Below are 27011 nucleotides of genomic sequence, written 5' to 3' on the forward strand. Positions count from 1 at the left end.
CCGAACCTCTAAGTCAGAGGAGCAGTGCGTGTCTATGATCCTGTTGTTGCTACACCACTCGTTGTGCACGTAAACACAAAGTCCCCCACGTCTGCTCTTGCCGGAGTCGCCATTTCGGTCCTGCCGGTGAAGCGTGCGACCCGCTAGCTCGACTGCCGCGTCGGGGATCAGCGGGTGAAGCCATGTCTCAGTGATCAAGATAACGCTGCAGTTCCGCACGAAACTGTTTGTGGCCAAATGTAATTCCAGTTCGTCGATTTTGTGATGGATCTGGCGTTGGAAAGGAAGAGACTTGGTAATGCTGGCCTGTGAGGTTGGTTAAGTAGCCTAGCATTTGAGCCCGACCGGCAGCCTCGCTTTTGCTTCCTCTCTTGCCGCCTTCTCCGCCTCCTGAACGGGCCGGTAATCCACGGAGAGCCCGGTGGTCTTGCTATGTCTTCCGGGATGTTGAATTTGAAGGTGAAACCTTCACACGTTATTCCTTGACTTTATTATTGTGTGAAGGTTCCACCTTCACACAATAATAATAATAAAGCGATAGAATAACATGTGTGAAGGTTTCACCTTCACACAATAATAAAGTCAAGGAATAACATATGTGTGAAGGTTTCACATGTGTGTTTCAAGGTTTCACCTTCACACAATAATAATAATAAAGAAAATGGCCGACAGGAATAACATGTGTGAAGGTTCCACCTTCACACAATAATAAAGAAAATGGCCGACAGGAATAACATATGTGTGAAGGTTTCACCTTCACACAATAATACATGTTATTTGTGTAGCGCTTTTCGAGACGCTCAAAGACACTTTAAAACGTATAAAAATCGTAAAAGCAGTACACTTAAAAACAATCAAAGATGATTGTAGATAACAGTAATGTAAAAATTGTAAAAGCAGTACTTATAAAACAGTTACAAGACACAGGACAGAACAAGAGGACACTACATGACACGGTACAGTAATCACACATTAAAAGCTGTTCTAAAAAGGTGAGTTTTGAGATGGGATTTGAATAGTGGGAGGGCTGTACAGTCACAGATGTGTTTGGGGAGGGAATTCTAGTAGGTGGGGGCAGCGATGGAGAAGGCTCTGTCACCCCAGGTCCGGTGCTTGGTTCTGACTGGAGTGGACAGGAGGTTGGCGTCAGAGGAGCGGAGGCTGCGGGTAGGGTGTGACGGTGGAGCATGTTGGTGAGATAACAGGGGGCCTGGTTGTGGAGGGCTTTGTGGGTGAGGAGGATGATATTGAAGTGAGGGATGGGGAGCCAGTGGACTTCTGGAGGACTGGGGTAATGTGGTCACGGGAGCGGGTGTGGGTGAGGAGATGGGCGGCAGAGTTTTGAATGTGATGAAGTTTATTGAGGACTTTGGAAGATGAGCCATAAAGGATGCTATTGCAGTAGTCGAGTCTGGTCGAAGTGATGAACGCATGGTTTCAGCGGCAAAGAAGGAGAGTGATGGACGGAGCCAGTAGATATTTTTGAGATGGAAGAAAGCAGTTCTTGTGATATGGTTGACGTGGTGTTGGAAGGAGAAGTTGCTGTCCAGGATAACCCTGAGGTTACGGATGTGAGTGGAGGGAGACAGAGTGGAGTTGTCGACACTGAGAGTGGTTGGGAATGGTTTTGGTGAGGGATTTGGGGCAGATAATGAACAAGTTAGATTTATTTTTTATCTGTGACAAATACACCCAAAATGTATTTTTATCACAGTCATCCCAGCCGTCCGAGGAGTGTCCGTGGCAATTGCATCTATAGTCCCCTCGTCTGTCTGGCGTGTAGGAAACCTTTATACCAGCGTCTCTCAGCAATAAAGATTTTTTTTAAACGAAAAAAAAAAAAAATCCATGGTGAACTGAGGGCGCAATAGGCGAGGCGTGAAGTTGTGAGGGATCACTGGGGTGGTCAAGATGGTGCCAGCCAGTGCAGCTTGCCGTCTACGGGCTCTGCTATTTGGCTACTATATTTCTCAGTTCTCTTGGCCAAGATTGCTCTGCTACGCTGGTGTATTATCGACAAGCACTATTTGATATTAATGCATTTGCAAATTCTTGGAAAACACTTGATCTGGATGTTCAAACCTCGAGTCTCCCTCCACACCTGGCATCCATTCCAGCTTATCGTTGCACTCAACCGACTGTGACCTAATGGAGGAAGTGCTCAAAAAGATGCGGAAAGAGGGCAGGTCTCTTGGTGAAATACGAGCTCTTCAGGTGATCCACTTATTCGAAGGATCCTTGCTCTTCTGAACTCCGTGTGTTTCGACGACCTCAATGTCTGCGTTGTGTCCCGCCTGTTGCCCCTCTTGGCCAGGTGGTTGAGCCTTCACCTGCCAACGCAGGTGCCATTTCCCAAACGCTGGGTCCACAACGGTTGTGTGGACTTAAATACTTCGGCTACTACCCTGCGTGTCCTCCCAGGCCCGCGAGAATTTTTTTCTTTGCTTGGCTCTTCGCAATGCTCAACTGCTAGCAAATAAGACTTTCATTCTAAATTACTCCAAGTCACACAAACGGGATTTTTTGTTTCTGACTGGGATGTAACTTCAAGCCAATGAGTTCATTCAGTTTTCCGAACTGGTCCCCCCGATCTGGCATGTTTTGGAGGTTTCTGTCCGCCTAACACACCTGATTCAAATGATCAGTGGAAGCCTGACAACAAACCTGATCATTTTAATCAGCTGCATTGCATGACGGAAACATCAAAAACATGCAGGATAGGTGGCCCTCGAAGACCGGGTTTGGACATGCCTGCCTTATATTAACCTGTGGTTTGCAATCGACTCTCACAGATATCTATCATACACACATTTCTGATTATTATGCTATTTTCTTCTATACTTTTCTGCCTCTCTTTTTTGTTAAACCACACGCCATGGACTGCCGAGTGCACACATTTAACTCCTTAACTGCCTCGGAGTTTTCGGCAGCCTCCTATCATTCTGTGCTGTGAACAGAAGATTACTACAGAACCCTCACTTCTGATGAAATGGTTGATATTTTTAATATCAATCAATCAAGTCAATCAAATTTTATTTATATAGCCCTAAATCACCGGTCTCAAAGGGCTTCACAGATGAAAAGAGGTCATGTGGAGACCTTTTTCGAGAAAAGAAGTCGTACAGAGACATCTTTTCAGTATAAGGTACACAACAGCATCCCCTGTCTAAGCTCCCAGAAGGGGAAGGAAAAACTCAAAAACCCCAGTTTGGGGAAAATCAGAAACCTCCAGAAGGTACCACAGGTGGGAGGAGCCCCCTTCCAGGCCCCACAGGTTGAAGTGGATGCTGCATGTACCAAACACAGAAACAATATAAATTACAGAAAACATGTTGTGCTATTTAGTGCAGTGATGTCTTGACAGCAGGCAAAGCCATTGGGCAGGAACCATCCCACATTCCAGCCAGGTGGACAGCAGACGGCTGAACTCCTAATCCGTGATGGTCGACCAGTGCAGGACCCAATGGAGGCGGTCAGAGGGGGGCAGGAAAAAAGAAAGAAGAAGAAAGCTGCAGACAGGCTCAATTAACTAAATGCTTTAGAATAAAAATGTGTTTTTAGTCGGGATTTAAAGATTTCTACTGAGGTGGCTGCTCGAACTTCCATAGGTAGGGCATTCCATAATACTGGCGCGTGAATGGAAAATGCCCTTGATCCCGCAGACTTCTTTTTAGCCCGTGGGGTCGATAGCAAACCGGCATTTTGTGATCGAAGTTGTCGGGACGGAACATATGGTGATACTAAGTCGATGAGATAGGAAGGAGCTAAACCGTGTAAAATTTTATAAGTAATTAACAGCACCTTAAAATCACATCTCACGTGTATTGGAAGCCAATGCAGGTCAGCTAGAATCGGAGTAATATGGTCAAACTTTCTCGTCCTTGTCAATAGTCTCGCTGCTGAATTCTGTACACACTGCAGGCTTTTAATGTAGGACATGGGAAGTCCAGAAAACAAAATGTTACAATATTCTAGGCGTGACGTAACAAATGCATGAATTAATGTTTCTGCATTGCTAAGAGAAAGAATAGGGCGAATTTTAGCTATATTGTGGAGGTGAAAAAACGCTGTTCTTGTCATGTTATTAATATGTGTTCGAAAGGAGAGAGTTGAGTCAAATATCACGCCAAGATTTTTTGCAGAACTACTTTGGGAAATAATACAGTTTTCTAGGTTCAGCGTGGTATTCTTGAGCAAGTGCTGATGATGAGCAGGGCCAATAAATAACATCTCAGTTTTATTAGGGTTGAGGAGCAGAAAATTGGAAGACATCCATTGTTTAATCTTGGCAAGGCAAGCCTCCAGTTTACTGCACTTGCACGGATCCGTTATTTCTAAGGGCATATAGAGTTGGGTATCATCAGCATAGCAATGAAAACTAATAGCATGTTTACTTATAATATTGCCGAGAGGAATCATGTAGATGTTGAACAGTAAGGGATCAAGTACTGACGCCTGCGGGACACCACCTGCGGGACAGCACCTGCACTGACATATTAGAATTGGTGTCTCCTTTTAGGTGCAAACGCTCCAAACCAGTCTCAGAGCCATGGCTTAATGACACTTCTCACACTTTAAGATGTGTACAGTATGTAGACGTGCCGGGAAAAAGTGAAAAAAAATATAATCTCCAAGTTTCTTTAGACATCTTAAAACTGAGTCTATTGGAGTATCAAAAAGCTGTTGAAGCTGTTAAATGCGACTTTCTCTCCAATCTTGTGCCAGTCAACAGCTGTTATGTGTGGTATTATAGTACCACCTATTGGATGTTTAGTGTATATGCACGTGATGTTAGTCGGGCAACCTCCCGACATGCTTTGCAGTAGCGCCATTGCCGATATACTGTGAGCTGAGTAGCAACAGTAAACCGATGCATAAACAAGCTATAAGTGTGTTGTGCATCATTAATACAACACACACAAACACGGTGTCAGAAGTGGACGTACTTCGGCGCTAACGACTGCAAGACACTAGTGAGTGAGTTTATCGTGTTTGACTGTTAATATCTGATACACCGGAGCAGAACCAGGAAATAGACATGGCTGCAAACAAACCCCTACCAACTCCGATGACACTCAACGGCAATCTGAGTGTGAATTGGGATATTTTCCGAGCGGAATATGAGGATTATGCTTTAGCAACGGGGCTGGTAAGCAAGCCCGAGGAGGTCCAGGCGGTGACTTTGAGGAGCATTATGGGAGCAGAGTGCCGGCATGTCTACAAACACAACCTGACGCTGACTGACGCGGAGCGGGCGGACGTGTTTGTCATCCTGGACTCACTGGAACAGTACTTTAAACCTGCAAAAAATGTGATCTATGAGTGCTACATGTTTGGCTGCTGTAAACAAGATGAAGGTGAGACAATAGACTGTTTTGTGACTCGACTCAGAGAAAGCTGCTACCTGTGATTACGGCGCCTTGAGGGATGAGTTGATCAGAGACAAAATAGTTATCGGCATTGCTAATGAGAGCACACGCAGACGGCTGCTAAGGGAGAAGGACTTGACGCTCGCCAGCGCTATCGAAGCATGTCGAGCAGCTGAACTGAGTGATCTGCAGTTGAGAGCTATGGAGCAGGAAAGATCTCACTTGGACAGTGTCAACGCAGTAGGAAAACATCCCTACAAAAGACAATCTAGCACTGCAGAGAGAATGAGTGCTCATCCCAGATTACAGGATGAGAGCCCCTCCACATGTGAGTACCCTGGCACATTGCATGGGTGGGGAAAGGAACACTGCCCAGCATATGGCAAGAATAGTAATGCTTGTGGAACAGCTAATCATTTCGCAAGAGTTTGCAACAAAACTAAGAGAATTGAAGGAAAACTACACATAGCTGAAGGACTGAACATTGACAAAGATAGTTCAGTGATGGAAACAAAAATGCAAATATGTATGCTGTGGAAAGCATTGGAGCTGTGAGGACAAGAGGCAAAAAATGGTTTGTCAATCTTCGACTGAACGGAGCATTACAGAAATGCCAGATTGATTCAGGAGCTACTCGCTACGTCATGAGTCTCAGAGATAAAAAGACTGGCTCCAAAAGAAAAACAGAAGTGGAGCAACACCACCCGAAAGCTGTATTCAAACCATGGACTTCCATCATTTGGAGTTTCTACTATGGACTGTGAGGTGCAGGGCCGCACATACAAACTGGAGTTTGAGATTGTTAATGCATGGCAGCTGCTATTGCTGTCAGGCTCTATGTCAGAAAAGATGGGGTTCATACACTTCACCATTCCAGAGGAGCTCAGAGTGGAGGAGCTAAACACAGTTATGCACAGTCTCGCCAAACCTCTCTCCAAGGATACAGTCATTGCAGCATATCAGGATGTCTTCACGGGTCCGGTGGAGGCACTCTCCGGAGAAGTTCACTTTGATCTGGATCCAGCGATTCAGCCAGTGCAGTGCGCGCCATGCAATGTCCCTGTGGCTTTGAAGGACGCTGTGAAAGCTCAGTTGGACAAGCCAGGGCCGGACATGTTTGTGAGTGACACGCTGAGCAGGGCTGTTGCACCCAGCTCGCACCCCAGGGTTGTGCAAGCGGAGCACACAGTATCTAGTATGGTGGATGAGCAGCGTGCGATTGAGCACATAAATATGGCTGACTATCTCAACGTCACTGACAAAAGACTGGTGCAGATACAGCGGCACACAGACAAGGGCGCAGAGCCGCTAGCCGTGAATGGCTATCATTCTGAATGGCTGGCCAGCCATTAAGGACGACACTGAGATGGCAGTGAAAGAATACTGGCCCATCAAAGAGGAGTTGAGTGTTCAAAATGGGGTTTTATTCAGAGGGCAGAGAGTTGTGATCCCTAAATCACTGCGAGCTGAAATGCTAGCCAGAGTGCACTGCAGTCACATTGGGGGCAACGCCTGCTACAGACAGGTATGGGAGACATTATACTGGGATGGCATGCAATTTGACATTGAAGACTTTGTCAGTAAGTGCACAATATGCAATGAGTACGCTGTAGAGCAACAGAAAGAGACCAGGCTGAGCCATGAACTGCCTACGCGCCCCTGGCAGATTGTGAGCCTAGATCTGTTTCAGCACAGTGGGAAAGACGTTTTGCTGGTGGTTGATCATTACTCAGACTATTGGGAAATTGATGTACTGCCGGACCTCAGTGTGGAGACGACGATTAAGTGATGCAAGGCTCAGTTTGCCAGGTATGGTCAACCTGACAGGGTCATCACTGATAACGGGCCTCAGTTTGCCTGTTCACAGTTCCAACAGTTCTCAGTGGAGTGGGAGTTTGACCATGTCACCTCCTCGCCGAGACATCCCAAGGCCAATGGGAAGGCAGAGGCGGCTATTAAAATCGCTAAGAATCTGTGCAAGAAAGCCCTTTGTGAAGGCAAGGACGCCTGGAAAGCAATATTACAGTGGAGAAACACCCCGACAGAGGGAATGGACAGCAGCCCTGCCCAGCGTCTAATGGCACGGCGCCTGAAGTCGGCTTTGCCGGTGACTTCTGCTCTGCTCGAACCACGGGTCATTGTGGGCGTGGTTGACAAGTTGCGCCACAGGAAACAAGTCTCCAAACTCATATATGACAGGTCTGCAAAGGACTTGCCTGAGCTCTCAGTGGGTGAGGCGGTTCGAATGAAGCCACTGCCGAGTGACAGGACGGGCATTTGGCGCAGGTGGGGGGGGTGTCTGCGGGAAGTCGCTCCACGGTCCTATCTGGTGGAGTTCAAGGGTGCTCTCTATTTCCGCAACCGTGTCGACGTACGTATGGCGGAGCCGTTGTCATCGCAACACCCGGTGACTGGCTTAGAGGAGTCTGCATCTGGAGGCATTGGGGTTCAGGCACCGAGTGAAATGACTGAGGGTCAGATGGCATGCATGTTGTCTCCTCAGGTGGCTCAGGGTGGGGTTCCCAGCAGTTCGTGTGCGCCGGGTTCTCCTAGCGGCTCCGAAACGCCAACTGTTCCATCATCATCACCATCTCATTCCCCTGCTCTGTCGCGTTATGGCCGCCAGATACCGCCTCCCAGCAGACTGAACCTGTAGGTTCACATGGACTGCAATGGCATCTGGGGGGGCATTCTGAGGGTAGAGGGGGGGATGGAAGGGGAGCTGTTTTACTGTTACAATGAAAAGTTTATTACTTGTCTGGTTTTTTAATGTTATTATAAAAGAGTTTTGAGTTTGGGGTTACTTAAAGAAAAGAGAGATGTTATGGGTGGTATTATAGTACCATTGGATGTTTAGTGTAACTGCACGTGATGTTAGTCGGGCAACCTTCCGACATGCTTTGCAGTAGCGCCATTGCGGATATACTGTGAGCTGAGCCGCAGCAGTAAACCGATGCATAAACAAGCTATAATTGTGTTGTGCATTATTAATAAAACACACATAAACAACAGCCATAAACCCCAGTTTCTTTTTAATACATTGACTATACTTTTTTAAACCCCGTCGACCAAAATGGTGTTGTTCCTTCACATAAACTTTTTGAAAACTTTTTGAAAACTTTGAAAAGTTTTTTAGTGACAAGATTTTTAATATTAGGGCTTCTCTATCACTATCAATATCAGATTCTGATGTCTTTCCTATCATGCCTTGCTATTTTTGAGTCAATGGCTGTGTTCCAGCTGCTTTTAAACATGCTGTGATCCAGCCCCTCATCAAAAAACACAACGTTGACCCCACGGTCATTTTTCACTTTAGGCCCATCTCCAAGCTTCCATCTCTTCCTAAAGTCCTGGAGAAGGTTATGTATGACCAACTACTGTCTTATTTTAAGTAAATGGCATTTCTGAGAAGTTCTAATCCGGTTTTTAGCTGCGCCACTGCACAAAAACAGCGATCTCTTTAACAGTTGGTAATTCTGCTGTCTTGGTCCTTCTTGATCTGTCAGCTGCTTTCGAGACAGTTGATCATAAAATTCTCCTGTCACAAACACTTGCGTAGGCATTGATGGCACTGTTCTTGCATCCTTGCACTGGCTGCTCATTCGTTTTAGGATACAGGTTGTATTGATTGTTTTTAAATGGTTTGGTACCATCATACTTGTCGGAGCTTGTTCAGCCTCACATGAGAACCAGGACACTTAGGCCCTCAAATCAGCTGGTCTTTGAAGTCCCTCGGTTAAGGCTTGCTACTCGAGGTGGCCCCAAAGCTATGGAACAGCTTACCTTTTCAGGTTAGGGCTGCTCAGTCAGTTGAAAATTTCAAAGCGCTGCTAAGAACCTATCTATTCTCTCTGGCATTCACTCCATGCTAGGCAGGTAACCTTGGCTCTGTCTGTTTTACCTCCCTTTTTATTCTAATTCTGTGTTATATTGTTTTTATCACTGTTTTACTATTATATTTGTAGTGACAACTTGTTTTGTATTTTCGTAATTTCACTTCGGTCAGCCCTTTCAGGTTGTTTTTAAATGTGCTTTATAAATAAACTTGACTTGTATATGCAAATTGCTATTATAAAAACTGAAAGAGCAGACTTTGTGAAAATTAATAGTTGTGTCATTCTCAAAAACCTTTGGCCATGACTGTACAAAGTTTAATGTTTAAGATTTAAGAAAATATATGTGCTGCTGTAATATTTGTCTTAAATATGTATAGTATGAAGACTTCACATTTCATAAATATCAGTTACCCATATAACACATGAAAATCCAGTCGGGGGGGTGACTCTACTTTGTGGATTTTCACTTAACACGGGGGGTTCCAGTCCCCATTAACCGCAAAAAACGAGAGATCACTGTATTTTATAGTCATGGTGACAAAGTGACAGTGCGTTAGCAAATGTAGTTGTTGACTACATGTAATGAACAAAAGCAAAAACTGTTTTGCTTTCATTTTTCATGAACTGGATTATGTACTGATCCCGTTTTTGTATATATAAACTGGAAGATACAAAAAAAAATACATATGCAAAAGACTTTTTCCCCTCAAATATTTAAAAAGCATGTCTACATCTGCATGAGCGAGCAATTCTCCTTTGTTTAGAATTGTTTTCTACCTCACAGGTGTGGCGTATGAAGTTTATAAAGATAAAAATAAAATGGCTCTGTAGTGACACTTAGAAAAAAAAAAGTTGTTTCACCTAGACTTACAAAATTGGTGTGCCTCTCTTACACTCAAGACAATAAAGTCCGTTTGAAGTTATTTTCAGCCATAAGATTTAACAGGGGTCACCTGCCTGAGGGCACCAGGTAGCACGTCAATAATTTAGGAAGCCCCTAAGGATTACATGAGTAGGCCGCAGGCCTGTTCTGCAAATTGCTTACAAGTGATGGAATGTTGTGATTTTGTACAAATCTTAAAATTACACACATATTACATTTACCTTTCATAATACATTTGATTTACTTATTTCCTACATCTGCTTATTAATTATTGTATCATTAGCCTAATCTGTGTCTTCACATAATAGGATATAAACAATAAATAACCTATTACAATAACATAATTACCAATTATAATACATCTATTACATTACATATTAGTTGATTTACATAATTATAACAGGTCTTTATTAATTAATATAAATCATTAACATGCATTCATCCATTTTCCACCACTGTATTTTGGAATTGAGTCGCAGGGGCAGCAGCTTGAGGAGGGAAATCCAGACTTCCCTCTACCCGGCCACATAGTCCAGCTCCTCCGAGAGGATCCCCAGGTGTTACCAGGCCAGCTGAGAGACATATTCCCTCTAGTGTGTCCTGGGTTGTCCCCAGGGACTCCTCCCTGTGGGACATGCCCGGAGCACCTCACAAGGCATACCGGAAACATCCTAATCAGATGCCCGGACCACCTAGCCTGTGTTCCCTCAATGCAGAGGAGCAGCAGCTCGACACTGAGTCCCTCCTGAAAGATCGAAATTCTCACCTTATCTCTAAGGGAGAGACTGGACAGGCTGCAGTGGAAACTCATTTCGGCCGCTTGTAATCGGGATCTTGTTCTTTCAATCGCTACCCACAGCTCATGACCATAGGTGAGGGCGGGAACATAGATCGACTGGTAAATAGAGCTTTGCCTTTTGGCTCAGCTATGTCCATTTACGCACTTGTCACGTTTTTGGGTAGTGGGTTTAATTTGAGGGGTTCTGTTCTTTTCTTTTTACATAGTTCATGTTTCAGCTCCTCTCTTGTCATCCTGCATTGGTCTGATTTGGTGCACCTGTCTGCGTTTACCTGTCTCTCGTGTGTCCGCCAATCTGCTTCTCCTGCCTATCGTTTCCTTCCCAGCTTTTGTGCGTTCACCTAATTAGTGTCTGTGTGTCTTTTTAAGCCCCATGTTTGTTATAGCCATTGTTGGATCATTGTTCCTCTCATCTGTATATCCCTGTACCCACCTGCCCATTCGTATTTTCTGGTTGCCTGCCGGCCTGTGCCTTGTTAGAGTTTTTTCCACCCTGCTTTTTGTTGCTGTTCTTGTCTGCCTGTTTCCGATTAAAGATGGACAATTACCCACTCCCTCGACCCCACCACACTCTCCCGTGACACTTTGTGGCAATGTCGGTAAATTTGCAGCTGAATGTTCGGGTAAAGAGGGGCAGGGCTGTCAAGTGGTCATCACCTGATGGAGTGTTGGCACCGATGGTGGGGTAAGATGATATTCAGACCTGGAAGATCCAAACATATTGTGAGGGAAACATCTAGAAGAAGCCCCTGTCTGAAGGACCTGTAAAAGCTTAAGAAGGGAGTCCTATCGGGACTTTTTGGCCTTTGAGACTCTGGAGTCAGCTAACAGGAACCGACTGGCCAAGCAGAGTGCAGCTTTGGCAGTTGCCGAGGCAAAAACTCAGATGTCGGAGGAGTTTGGTAAAGCCATGGGACAGATTTTTGGATGGCTTCAAGATAATTATGGGCCACCATCCTGCATCTCAGGTGGGGGAAGCAGTGCACATTTAGCACTGTGTACAGTGGAGATGGGGTGCTGCCGACCTCAACTTTTGACTTTGTAAACCGCTTGGCAGAAAACTTTGAAGACCTCATTAATTCCACTGTCATATCTTCTTCTGTGGAAGCATAGGAATTATTATTATGCAGTATATTATAACATACAATCCTAAATGAAAGAAATGCCTTTTTAGAAATCTTAGAAAAAAAATAAATAGAAATATAATATTTTTGATCAGAATCCTATTGGGGATGGGCAGATTTACAGACAAGGTTACAGAGAAATCTCCATGGATTATTATGTTTGAAGATATTGTCACAGTTCGCAAGTTCAGCCACCTCACTTCCAGCCTCACCTGCTCATCCCTCCTGCTAATCAGCCCCAAACACTAACACCTGCAACCATTCACCCGCCCAGTATAAAACCCGGTCACTTCCCTTCACAACGTGCCAGATTGTCTCTATGTGCCACGTCGAGCTTTCCAGCAATTCCTCCTGCCAGCCTGCCTGTTATCCAACCCTGTTTATTCTGACCACCCGATTGCCTGCCAAATTGACCGGATTTTTGGTATTTCGACCCTGCCTGCCTTTGACCGCCCGCTAGCTTGCCGCCTTAACCTGTCTGCCCGAGCCCCCTTCCCATCTGCCTTCCTTCGCCCGGCTCCCAGCCAAACCCCAGCTCTCCTGACTCCGGAAACCCCAGACCTCTTTGCCACGCTCTTGTCAGCTCCCACGACTACCTGCACCTTCTGTTTAATAAACGCTCTGCCTTTGCTCTTACCAGTTTGTGCGTGCTCTTGGGTCCTCTCTCCTCCCGCCGTAACAGTACAATATGGCCAGACGCAATGGACCCAGCACGCCGACCTTCTCTCAGCTCAACCTCCCAGCCAGCACCCGACCCCCAGGTTGGGCTTCCGGAACGGTACGAGGGCGATCCTGAAACATGCGAGGCATTCTTAACCAATTACTCTTTGCTGTTCGCTCTCCAACCGAGGACATTCACCACGGAACAAGTAAAGGTAGCGTTCGTTGTCAATCACCTTACAGGCCGTGCCCGCTAGTGGGGAACGGCGGAGTGGAGGAGGCAGTCTCCAGCTTGCACTTCCTTCCAAGCGTTTGCGGCGGAGCTCCAGAAAGTTTTTGGGCTCAGCTATGCCAGCGCTGAGTTGGGTAGGGGCCTGCTTGAGCCGCGGCAAGGAAATAGGTCAGTAGCCGATTACGCGATCGACTTCCGTACCAGAGCTAGTCAAAACCGCTGGAACGAACCGGCTCTCGTCGATGCCTTCCTGCACGGTCTGTCTAGTCGCCTAAAGGACGATTTGGTTTCCCACGAGCTTCCCACCACCCTGGACGCGATAATCGCCTTGGCAACCCGAATAGATATCCGACTTCAGTAAATCCCGAGGCGAACGAGAGAGAGACTAGAGATAGGGGCGGTCCCTCTAGCCAGACACGCCTTCCGACCGCCTGTCACGCCAGCGCCTTCTGGGGTTGGAGCCGAGCCCATGCAGCTTGGCCGCGCCACTTTGACTCCAGACCACGGCAACAACGCTGTGCAGGCAACCTTTGCCTCTATTGTGGTCAAGAGGGCCACTACGTTGCTTCATGTCCGATAAAAGCCAGGGCCCAGCCGTAGATAAGGGGATGTGGCTGGGCCAAGCTCTCTCTTCCTCCCCTCGTTCAAAATGCCTTCTCCAGGTGTGCTTGGTCATCTCTGGTGGCACGCATGTCCTGGGGGCTCTGGTTGATTCTGGGGCCGACGCAAACATCATCAGCAGAGAGCTGGTCACCCAATTTGGCCTTGCACATACTCCCTTGCCCAAACCAACACCGTCCTATACTCTGGATGGCCGCCCTCTCGGGCTGATTAGACACCAGACAGTCCCCGTCCCCATGCATCTGTCTGGGAACCAGGAGGAGAAGATCCAATTCCACATTCTGAACAAACCAAACATCCCCTTGATCCTGGGCCTACCCTGGCTCTGTCTCCACAACCCTCACGTAAACTGGGAGACAGAAGTCATTCTTAGCTGGTCTCCGTCCTGCCACCGGTCCTGCCTCAAACGAGCTTCGACGCCCGACTTATGCATTCCTCCACCGGCCCAGGCGGACATGGCTGGTGTCCCTCCTGAATACCATGATCTCTGCCAAGTTTTCAACAAGGCGCGAGCGACGTCCCTTCCTCCTCATCGGCCATATGGTTGTGTCATCGACCTTCTCCCTGGTACGATGCCCCCCAGGGGTCGCCTCTACTCATTGTCTGCTTCAGAGCGACGAGCCATGGAAGAGTACATAAATGACTCCCTATCGACAGGCATTATCCGTCCGTCTTCCTCCTCTGCGGGGGCTGGATTCTTTTTTGTCAAAAAGGAGGACCAGATGCTCCATTCCTGCATAGATTACCAAGGCCTCAATGACATAACCATTAAAAGCCGGTACCTTCTCCCCCTTATGACTTCTAGGTTTGAGCTTCTCCAGGGTGCCTCCTTCTTCACCAAGCTGGACCTGCGCAGTGCTTATCATTTGGTTCGGGTCCGGGAAGGGGATGACTGGAAAACTGTATTCAACACCCCCCTGGGACATTATGAGTATTTGGTCATGCCCTTCGGTCTCACAAACGCCCCAGCAATGTTTCAGTCTCTGATCAATGATGTCCTACAGAATATGCTGGAAAAGTTCGTCTTCGTATATCTTGACAACATCTTAGTATTTTCCCAGACCCGGGAAGAACACACATCCCATGTCTGCACAGTACTCCAACGGCTGCTGGAAAACTCCCTATTTGTGAAAGCAGAGAAATTTGACTTCCATAAAATATTGGTCTCCTTTCTGGGATACATCATCTCAAAGGACAGCATCGGTATGGATCCTGCCAAGGTCTCGTCTGTCACCTCCTGGCCTGTCCCCGAAACCTGCAAGCAGCTTCAGCGTTTTCTCGGATTTGCTAACTTCTACATACAATTCATCAGGAACTACAGCACTCACTACTCACTACTCCACTCACTACCCTGACCAGTTCAAAGATCAGATTTCAATGGAATCCCGCGGCAGACGAAGCCTTCTGGACGCTTAAAGCCCGCTTCACTTCAGCTCCAATCCAACTGATGCCTGACCCGTAGCGACAGTTCGTGGTGGAGGTGGATCCCTCCAACGTTGGACCAGACAATAGAGGCCTTGAGACAATGCTTTTGGTGGCCCACCTTAGAAAAGGATGTACGTGAGTTTGTCAACGCCTGTTCGGTCTGCAATCAACATAAACCCAGTCATCGACGCCCTGCTGGCCTACTGCACCCCTTCCGATCCTCCATCGGCCCTGGTCCCATATCTCGTTAGACTTCATCACTGGTCTACCCCCTTCAAATGGCAACACAGTCATTCTGTCGATAGTGGATCGGTTTAGCAAAATGGTCCACTTCGTTGCACTCCCAAAACTCCCATCCGCCAAGGAAACGGCAACTCTTCTCTTAAATCATGTCTTCCGACTCCATGGGTTACCCCTCGACGTCGTCTCCGATAGAGGTCCCTAGTTCGCCTCCCCTTTTTGGAGAGAATTCTATCGGCTCCTTGGGGCAATTGACAGTCTTTTGTCCGGGTTCCATCCCTAGACCAATGGGCAGACTGAAAGGATCAACCAGGAGCTTGAGAACGCTCTCTGATGTCTGTCCTCACGGGACCCGCTGTCCTGGTCCACCCACCTCCTATGGGCTGAATATGCCCATAATTCACAGACCATCTCTGCGACAGGCCTAGCTCCCTTTGAATGTGTGTTTGGATACTTACCTCCGCTGTTCCCTGCCCTGGACACCTCCTGCCCTTCGCTCTTGCATTCGCCCACCGGTGTCGGTGTTGAAAGACCATTGTTAATTATATTTCAACAACAGGTAAGGGCATCATTTAAACTGAGTTGTTTATTTATATTTTCCTCTTAGGTTTTGTGGATGACCAAGTGTTGGTGAAGGTGATGACAGATAAACTAATGTCCAACCCCTGCAAAAATCAGGGCTTTGTACTGGATGGATTTCCAAAGACATACGAGCAAGCCAAAGAGCTTTTCCATGGTAATGAAATCAAAGATGATTGTGTCATATTATATATTCAATGATTTTGGCATATTTTATGGTCTTCAAAATGTGGGAGTGCGCACACCCATATGCACACACAATGTACACACAAATTTACAGTTCATAAAATACTAATAGTATCCTAACTTTCTTTTTTAGTTGATGAACATGAATCAGACGAAAGAGCATCTTTGACTTTCTTTGACAAAAAGAAGATAATGCCAGGTTTGACCACCACCAAGTCATTATCAAAGTGGGAAAGTACTGTTGCATATATTTCATATAAAAACACAGAAAAAGCCACACACTACACAGACAAAGCCACAGCACAGCGATCAGGTAACAGGAAATAGCTCAGGGAAAAAAGGTGAGCCTTGATTGGTTGTTACCCGAGCCCCGAGCAACTGAAATGTGATTTTCTGACAACTGACAGTGATAATTAGGGATATTCCCTAAAGTAAAAAATAAATAAATAAATAAATTAAAAAAAAAAAAATTATATATATATATATATATATATATATATATATATATATATATATATATATATATATATATATATATATATATATATATATATACAGTGATCCCTTGCTCTATCATGGTTCATCTTTAGAGGATTCGCTGCTTTACGTTTTTTTTTTACAGTGTGGATAATTTTTACAATGCATTGTGGTCTGAATCCTGATTGGCTCAGGGGCTTTACTGTTGTCTAGAAAAAAAATATTGATGCTGTACTGTATTGGTTTTTTACTTGTCAATTTATTACAAAAGGCAAGAGGATCCAAAAGCTTGCTTTCTTCTCTCCTGCGTCTCTCCGATAACCGCCTGTGTGCGCTCAGCTCACCGCACACGTTATGAACGTGCTAGTAAGCACATTGATCGATAGCTTGGTCTCTGGGAGCTGGTCACGTGGCTTGTAAGCATGCCCAGAGCAAACGAACACACAGTATTGCATTGTAAAATAATAATAATTTTTAAAAAAAGCTGACTACTTCACGGATTTCAATTTGCACATTATTTATGGAATGTAACCCCCGCGATAAACGAGGTATCACTGTGTGTGTGTGTGTGAACATATGTGTATATATATATATATATATATATATATATATATATATATATATATATATATATATATATATATATATATATATATATATATATATATATATATTGATATATATGTACAATTTTGCTCAGAATGTCGTATTCCGATGAGTGGTTGAGAACATTTTACTACTTAAGAAAATCTTTGGGTTGACATCCACTTCAAAACATTTTACAGTGATTACTCAGCTTTTATTGTATGAGGAGCAGCTGGGAGATCATTGTTTTGCTCAAAGACACGTCACCATGGTCTCAATGGTTGGGGATCAAACCCACAACCAAGTGGCATGCTTTTACACAAGCATACTGAAAATGTTGCTTTATCCAGGCTGTCAATGTCTTTCCACAAAAGCCATTTTGCTTTTCTAAGGAGTGACTCTCTGATCTGGTTACAGTACAAAGTGAGTGGGGCTTGGTATTATTTGGTCGATCTTTGGATTTTACTAATTATTTATGGTATATGCTTCTTCTTTTCCATGTTGGTTGTGGGTAATTTCCATGACCTTAATCGTCTTTGTTGTTGTTTATGACATTGATAATCACTTTTCTTTTTACCATTTTTAGTATGTAACTGTTGTGGGAATAGAATATATCTTAACATTATACAGACTACAATTCAGATTGTAACTGTAATTTGTATCAGTTTTCTTAATTTGTTATTTATACAATAACTTTTACAGTATATATATATATATATATATATATATATATATATATATATATATATATATATATATATATATATATATATATATATATATATATATATATATATATATATATATATATATATATTATTTTATTATATATATTTTATATATATTATATATATTATATATATTTTTTTATATATATTTTATATATATATTTACCACTTCTCATTTTTTTTTGAGTTAGGTCATAGACTTTAACAACCTGAGATATGTTTCGTTTCCTGATCTCTGAGCAACTCTGATATTACTTTCAGTCGATAGCAAGAGGCAAAATGGCAAACCCCTGAAATGGTTGAGGTGGATTTCGATTTGACCCTATATGAGATGTGAGATGTGAGACTATGATTAAGTTTTCTTCTTCCCATTCCTCTTTTGAGTGTTGTTTTGCCTTGGTGTTTGTCTTGTTGCGGCATGGCTCTGTGGTAGTATGATTCACACCCGCTTGGAGGCTGTCGGTTCGAACCATGACCCTTGAGACCATGTTGAGGTGCCCTGATACTGTTCTATTTCCAAACTAAAATATTTTCAGCAATTAAATAGCCTCAAAAAATATAATACAGAAATTAAATATTTTTATGCTACACTTTCTTTATTCTACCTTAACTTAAACTTATATATATATATATATATATATATATATATATATATATATATATATATATATATATATATATATATATATATTCATCTGTTCCCACAGATGCCAAACATTTCCACAGCCAAATTCCAACCAAATCACCTTTAAAATACCCACCAAAAATCCATCCATCATCTACACCTTTATCATTCAAAGTACTCACCAAAACCACATCCATCCATGATCTACTGCTTTATTCAGAGTCAGGTCACAGGGGCCGCAACTTCAGCAGGCAACCACAGACTTCTATCTACCTGTCCACTTCGTCCAGCTCCTGTGGGAGGATCCCCAAGCATTCCCAGGCCAGTCAAGAGACATAATCACTCCAGGTTGCCCTGGGTCGACTTCTGGGCCTGGGTAGGACATACCCAGAACATCCCACCAGGGAGGCATCGGGAGGTATCCTTACCAGACGCCTGAGATACCGTAACTGGGTTCTCCCAATGCGAAAGAGCACCAACTCAACACTTTGTCTCTCGCAGATGACCGATCTTCTCACCTTATCTCTAAGGGAGAGCCCAAACACTTCGGAAAAACTAATTTGTCTCTCCCGCATGACCTATCTTGTCACCTTATCTCTAAGGGAGAGCCCAGACACTTAGGAGAAAATTAATTTCATCCGCTAATATCCAGGATCTTGTTCATACAGTCAGTAGACACAGTGTTCCCTCTAAGCTGTGCATATGCGCAATTGCGCACTGCTCGCACATTCTCAGCATACTAGAAAATCCGTAATGCGCATAAACAAAATGTAATATAAACATATTAAATATCTAATATTTGACCGCATCTGATTAATTAGACCAATAATATTGTTTTGCATTTTGCACTGTGCCAACGAGTACAGCCAATGATACGATAAGTTTCCGTTACACTATTCAGCCAATCATATACATTGACACTGCTCGCATGTGTTCTTACACTGATGGCTGATCCTAGTTTAGACAATCAGGTTGATGAAAGTCTGGTAACCCTGTCTCAGTTTGATTTAGTATGCATGGAGTCTCTTACACAGTTGGTGGGAACAGGTGGTAAGTTAATGGGAGGACAAAAATTATTTATTTCTCATGCCATTTCAAAACATTCAAACTATAAATGTCAGTTTATTCCTACAGATGCTTAACATTACAATTGAATAAAAATTCAACATTTCCACCATTTACATTTCCACAACTAAGAAAATTATTTTCTGTTGGTTTTTCTTTCATTACTTCTATGTTTTTGACCAGTTCACACCCTTCAAAACTCTTAACTGTTCAGCCTATACCTAACAGTACCAAAGATTCTCACTTCCCAAAAATTCTACATTTCCACTTTTGAAATACCCATACAAAGTTGAAAATGTGGTAGAAGGGTTTGTGTGTCCCAATGATCCTAGGAGCTAAGGTGTCTGGGACTTTAAACCCCCGGTAGGGTCACCCAAAGCAAACATGTCCTAGGTGAGGGACCATTTTTGACAAGCATGTCCAAAATGGTAAAAACTCCACAACATGTCTTCCTCTGAGGAAGCAGAGTCTGGAAACTCCGATGTGGGCTCTCCCATCTTTGGGGCTGAAGTCACCGATGTGGTCAAAGAATTCTTGATGGCAAGGTCCTGGGGTAGATGAGATCCGCCTTGAGTTCCTAAAGACTCTGGATGTTGTTGCGCTGTTCTGGCTAAAACACCTCTATAACATCACATGAACATTGCAGCACAGCACCTCTGGATTAGCATCCTCCTCGGTAAAGTCCATTTAGAGGTGCTGGAGAGGAGGGTCACATCAGACTCAATTTAATGGGCAATTTGTTTGTATGATAGGATTTGTCGTAGCATGACGTCATTGGCCACCGAAACTCTCCTGCTCAGAGATTGATTTACATTTTCCTGCATGACCTCCATTAAGAGACAATTTAGTCAATTTTATAGTAAATGATGTCATGGAAGGTTTTCTCATTTATATTTGGAGATTAATTTTGTCGTGTGGTCCCAAAATCGTGAAGCGTTATGACACTCATTAACCAACCAATTACAACAATAATATTATAATTAAGTCGTTACTCGTTACTGGCTCATTGCAATGCAATACTTTTGTCGCATGTTACCCTTAACACTATTCATGAGGCCTGGGTCAAAATATTCAGGAACCCAACAACAACCTTTGTTGCTGACTTGGATATCAGACCAAAATTATGTGCATTCCTGCAAATACTGAATACAATTTATACTGTGTATGCAACCACTAAAAACAACTTTACTAACTGTTTTCTATTTTTTTGTGTTCATGTTTGTGTGTGTTTGTCCATGTGCCTACACTTGTATTGCTTTGCAGAATTTATTTTGTGCCTTGACGCGTCAGATTCCTTTCTGAAAGATCAGGTGATTAATCTCTCTGAGAAGTTGGTGCAGGAGCGAAAGTACGAGCAAGAGCACTTCCTGCAAATTTTAATCAAATACAGAGAGAAAAACATGGAAGAAGAATGTGTTCTCAATTACTTTGAGGAATTGGACATCAACCCGTTACTTATTGGTAACATTTCCAAACATTTTTTATTCATGCACCCCTGTAAACAATTGGGTTATTCCATGTCAATTCATGCAGATCCCCATGACCGCCCCAAAGACACTTTTCCAATTTGCCTGATGACGTCAAATGAAATAATCCAAAGTTTGAGCCCCCAAGCTCAAACTGTTTCCGATTTACATCCATTCATTAGCTACCACTTTATTGGTAGGTCATGGGAGCAGTAGCTTGAGCAGGGATGCCCAGAGTTCCCTCCCTCTGGCCACTTTGTCCGGCTCCTCTGGAAGGATCCCCAGGCATTCCCAGGCCAGCCAAGAGACGTAGTCTCTCCAGCATGTCCTGGGACGACCCTGGATCCTCCTCCCAGTGGGACATGCATCTGGAGGGAGGCGTCAGGGAGGCATCCTAACCAGATGCCCGAGCTACCTCAACTGGCTCCTCTCAATGCGGAGGAGCAGTGGCTCAACACAGAGTCCCTTCTGAGTTACAGCACTTCAAATCTTGGTGACCTACCCATTCATGACATCTAAGAATGACATACTACTGTGAATATGGGAGCATATTTGGTGGCCCTCATTTTTGTCTTAAGTTAGGTCCAGATGGCTTCAAATATTGCTATGGGGTAAAATAACTGACTTCAGGCTATTTGTTGGCCCCATATTGGCAGTTGATGAAAAGAATAAACGTTTTACTCTGTCAACATTTTAAGCTAATAAAAATGTTGACTATCTAACTTGTTAACTTTGAACTACTATTACTAATACGGCGATTTTTTTTTTTTAATCTGAAGGTCGAAAAATAGGTTAACTTCTCTTTATATGTAGTTGATTTTTTGGGGCGTAAAAACACACATACTTTAATTAAATAGAGATCCAAACAATATTTGTATAAAATATTTTTACACAGTTATTGTATTAACCTTTTTTACACTGTACACCAGAGGTGGACAATTTCAGGAACTCGAGGGCAAGCTTTCTAGTTTTTTTCCAATAAAAACCTCTGATTCAAATGATCTCAAAAGATCTTTTTCAGCTTATCATTTGAATCAGGTGTGTCAAGAGAGAAAACGGGAAATTATACAGGACATTGCCCCTTGAGGCCCAGAGCCCACCCATGCTGTACACAACCCTGACAATAAAAGGATTCCTTGATGATTGAAAGCCACAGGACCTTCAGGATAAACCACTCCTTCCACGATGATTACATAGTTGCTTGTAGTGGTATCGTTCGCATCCCATCTCGCCCATCCCATCTCGCCCTGACTAAACCCAACAACTTCCAGGCAAATTATTTGCCAGGCAAATAGAGTTAAAAATGTGTTAACTCTGTTTCTAGACTTAGGATTTTTCTGAAAATACCCCAAAAAAATGCCATATGCAAAAACTGAGTTTATCGTGAAGGAGTGTGAAAGTCAAGTTTTTATTGGCTCAAAACCTTGATCAAAGGTGACTGTTAAAGTGAAAAACTAATTCCCATCATCATGTGCTTTCACAGCCACTGAGGAGGCTCTGAAATGGGTCTTTTTTTCCCCGTAGCCATTATCTGAGGTTACTCCAGCCTCACCAAAGGCCAGAGTGCCTTAAAACGTTCTAAACACATTGTTGAGTTCCTAAAATATGATAAGAGCACTTATCACAGACTCCGCCAACACAAAACATATGAACAATATATGGACCAAAACTTTTCATGGCTGAAGATCTCTCAAAATAGTTCAATAGGGATGAAAAAAACACATCCCACAAGACAAAATGTCTCACAAGATTAAGAACGACAAGATTTTTTATTTTTAGATCCAACCATTTTTTAGAGCTGCTTATCTTCACAACAGCCTCACAACTTGCCTATCCCAGCTGATATCAGGCAGTGGGTTGGGGGGGGGGGGTAACCTGAATTGGTTACCGGCCAATTGCACGAACAACCGTTCATGCACCCATCACACCTAAGGATAATTTAGTATGTCCAGTACACCTGCCATGCAAGTTTTTGGAGTGTTTGAGGAAACCGGAGTGCCCGGAAAGAACCTACGCAGGCTCGGACAGAACATGCAAACTCCACACAGAAAGGCCAGAGAGAGGTGGATTTTAACTCTAACTTGAGGCGGACGTGTCAACCACTGCCCCACAAGCCAACTCTTTTGATATCCTGTATTTTTAATAAAAATAATGTCTACATAAATTTTCAGATTTTTTTTTCTTTTTGAGGAGACTGCAACAAAATGAACATTACACATAAAAGTCATCATCAAGAGTCATACCCATTTTCCAGCTGCAGGAGCAACTAGGAGTTGAGTGTCTTGCTCAAGGACTCTTCAACATGGTCACGGGATAGAACCGACAGCCTCTCACTGGGACATGATCACGCTACCACTGAGCCATGCCACCCCTCATTAATTATTTAGTTGCTTTCAATTGTGCTCCTGTGAATGACATACATTTTCGCTCAAATTAGTATTTACAATATCAATAGTATCTGGATTTTCAGTTGAGAATTATTTTACAGAAAATAGCTTTTTCTGAGGACCACTTGCTGACAATTTTCTGGGGTGAGAGGTCGAGGCATGAGTTTGACAGCTTCTTCTTTTGCCCATATTATCCTCTGAATTCTCTCATTACACAATTGTGATTGGGCCTTAGCATAGAATCATTCTCATGGGATGTAAAGATGAATATATCAGATTCATATTAGGTCATTTCCCCTAACTCCTCTGACCTTGTGTGTCCGTTGTTAATATTTACAGAGATTACAAGTTTTAATACACCAGACAATCAAACGCTGATGAATACAGTCTGTGAAAGAGTTGGAAAACCCAGAAATTATGTCCAGTACAACCAGAAGGCACAGGAAAAAGGAAATAAGTCGATAGAGACCATAGAAAAGGCTGAGAGAGAGCAGAAAGAGGTGGAGCAAGCCAGGCAGAAATCTACACATTGGGAAATATGGGTATGAATTTTTCCTTGACTTAAGGATATGGAATTCACACTACATGTTGGCAATGCTCTGTGTTGTAATGCAATTTTCACATTGGATGTTGTATCAATGACAGATTAGTTGTTAGCTTGGTAGAGCTTTGAAAGAAAGAAAGAAAGAAAGAAAGAAAGAAAGAAAGAAAGAAAGAAAGAAAGAAAGAAAGAAAGAAAGAAAGAAAGAAAGAAAGATGTCAGTAAGGGCATCTTTCTTCAAACTTGACAAAACTGAGTGTTAAAACTCATTTGTGAAATCAACTTGAGTGCTCTAGCCTGAATCTCTGCGTCCCCGTGAGACTCATAATTTCCATTCAAAGTGCATCCCCGGGATGCAATGTTTTTTATTTTTATTCTTTTTTTTTGTAAGGGCGTTGCCAACACAATTGATACACATGAGGCAAATGCAGCCTGCAATGGGGTATCCTCTCAATCTGACTCATACTATCTGGCTGCCTTAACCTGAGACAATGGATAGTGAAACAGAATTTCCCTGAAGACCTCCGGAAATTGTTTTCCATGGTCTCACTGAATTCCTTCAACACCCGAGTTTTTGCCTTGGGGATTGCTGCCATGACAGGCACCGACCACCTTATGGCCAGAATTCCGATCAGCCGCCTCGACAATGGAGGCACGGAACATAGTCCACTCGGTTTCAATGTCCCCCACCTCCCCTGGAATGTGGAAGAAATTTTGCCAGTAGTGGGAGTTGAAATTCTTTCTGACTGGGGATTCTGCTAGGCGTTCCTAGCAGACCCTCAAAATATGTAATACGTTGGGTCTGCCAGGTCTGATCGGCATCCTTCCCCACCATCGGAGCCAACACATCACTAGGTGGTGATCAGTTGACAGCTCTGCCCCTCTCTTCACCTGGGTGTCCAAAACATGCAGCCGCAAATCTGATGACACAACCAAAAAGTGAATCATTGACCTGTGGCCTAGGATGTCCTGGTGCCAAGTGCAAATTTGGATACCCTTATGCTTGAACATGGTGTTCATTATGGACAATTCATGATGAGCACAGAAGTCAAATAACAAAGCACCAGTCTGGTTCAGATTGCGGAGGACATTCCCCCAAATCACGTCCCTCCAGGTCTCACCGTCATTGTCCACATGAGCAAGTCCCGCAGGAGACCGAGGGAGTCTAAGAGGGTGCGGTCTCCAGCTCACCTATCAAGGACTCCAAATAGGGTGGGTCTCTGATCTGCTGTTTGGTGCATAGGACAAAGAACAGCCAGGACCCGTCCCCCCACCCGAAGGCAGAGGGAGGCTACCTTCTTGCCCACCGAGATAAAGCCCAATGTACCCCGGTAAGGGGTACATCCATTCTGTCATTCATTGGTCTTATAGAAGACATTATCGTGACCTGCAAGACACTCAAACTTCATTTCAAGAGGGAGATTGGCACGACTAAAAGATACCCATTTGGTTCCCGGCACGACCATTGGCCATGAGGGCAGGAGTTCTAATCTACTCTCGCTTGTTATTCACATCTGGACGTGCCGGGCTCATTGGTAAAACATGTGGGCTGTTTCTCCTCCAAAACAGAGGAGCAAAGACCTATATATATATATATATATATATATATATATATATATATATATATATATATATATATGGTTTTCTTTCCAGTTCCTTGTATTGCCACATTTCAAAGGGTGGTATGTTAACTCAAGACTCTAAAAAAATGTACATAGGTGTGAATGTAAGATTATTCGTCTGTTTGTTCCATGTCATCAGCTACCAGTCCAGAGTGTTTATACACCTCTTGCCCAAAGTCGGCGGGAACAGGCTCCAGCACACCCACAATATGCAGGACGGACAATTGTGACAGTTTTTTTATTTTTTATTTTGTGTGTGTGTGTGACATTGTTTTCTTGGCAATATGATAATATGAAGTTATTTTGTGTTTGTGAAAGACTAAAAGTTTAGACGAGAAGAGGCAATGGGAAGTTCAGCAAATGGAGGTTCTGTCTGTACCAATGAAGACGTACGCACACCCACAATATGCAGGACGGACAATTGTGACAGTTTTTTTTTTTTTTTATTTTGTGTGTGTGACATTGTTTTCTTGGCAATATGATAATATGAAGTTATTTTGTGTTTGTGAAAGACTAAAAGTTTAGACGAGAAGAGGCAATGGGAAGTTCAGCAAATGGAGGTTCTTTCTGTATCAATGAAGACGTACTTGATGGAGCACATCATAACCACTCTGTCTCAAGGCTTGATTGCATGTAGCTCAGCATGGCCAGAGGATCCAATAGACTTCCTGGTAATGTACTGGTAATGAGTGAGTTTGTCTGTAATGTTTGCCTTGAAATTTTGATTTGATTTTGTTCTCTGTCATTACAGGCAGAGTATTTGATAAAGAACAACCCCTGACACATTTTGGGATCACCGTCTTCCCTAGTCTTCCACAGGCACCCTTGATTGCATTCGCAGAGATCCAGGATTTACTGAATTACGTTGTTTTCTGAGCTTTCACGAAAGGGTTTCAGTCAAAATTTTAAATGAATGGAATTGCATAACCTAAGTGGTCATTGGCACACTGTTTTTAACTTTACATTGATTAAGACAGTGTAATTTTGGCTCTACAGAGGACGTTCTAAAGAAAATAGAAAATAGAATAGTTCTTTATTATATATTGTTGTACATGGTACATGTTAATACCATGTATATGTACAGTACAGTTGTCATTTTACATGGTACGTGTAGGTACCATGTACAACAAAAATGTTAAAACGTGCTAGACATTCAGTGCAATCAGAAAAAAAAACTAAAAAGTTGTCACGGGGTGGTATTCCAGGATCCAAGAGCAACCTCAGCAAGTAACAGGTTTCTACTATAAACTATTCCACTTCACAGAAGGAACTCAATTTACTATATATATATATATATATATATATATATATATATATATATATATATATATATATATATATATATATATATATATATATATATTGGTGTAGAGGACCCAAAAACTTAGTCACTTACAAACACAGTCTGGTTGAACAAATGAGAGTGAGAGCCCCCCTTTATTGTTGAAAGTTAAGCTTATATAGTTTTGGTTACACAACAACATGGGTTGGAACTTTCCATTATCCTGATAAGACATCACCAGACAGTGAAATTGAACCATATTAGGTCAACCGACTGCCA

The 27011-nt window shown here is 43.3% G+C and overlaps 1 protein-coding gene across 7 annotated transcripts in view; it reads left to right on the top strand.

Annotated features, from left to right (window-relative positions):
* The window catches only part of ak7b (adenylate kinase 7b), a 154149-nt gene extending 127454 nt beyond the window's left edge, over positions 1 to 26695 (top strand). For 4 of the 7 annotated variants that reach the window (XM_088432439.1, XM_088432443.1, XM_088432440.1 and 1 more), the window contains 5 exons: positions 15797 to 15925; positions 16088 to 16153; positions 20698 to 20895; positions 23627 to 23829; positions 25769 to 26115. In XM_088432439.1, the coding sequence (XP_088288565.1) occupies positions 15797 to 15925; positions 16088 to 16153; positions 20698 to 20895; positions 23627 to 23829; positions 25769 to 25975 (803 nt within the window). In that variant the 3' untranslated portion in view covers positions 25976 to 26115. Of the gene's footprint in view, positions 1 to 15796; positions 15926 to 16087; positions 16154 to 20697; positions 20896 to 23626; positions 23830 to 25768; positions 26122 to 26201 lie in introns of those variants that run through there. The other 3 variants (XM_088432441.1, XM_088432445.1, XM_088432442.1) reach the window with 2 other exon arrangements.
* Positions 26696 to 27011: the final 316 nt, after the last annotated feature.

Source organism: Hippichthys cyanospilos, chromosome 14 (genome assembly GCF_059441005.1).
Source record: "Hippichthys cyanospilos isolate Australia breed blue-spotted pipefish chromosome 14, RoL_Hcya_1.0, whole genome shotgun sequence".
In the NCBI taxonomy this organism is placed as follows: domain Eukaryota; kingdom Metazoa; phylum Chordata; class Actinopteri; order Syngnathiformes; family Syngnathidae; genus Hippichthys; species Hippichthys cyanospilos.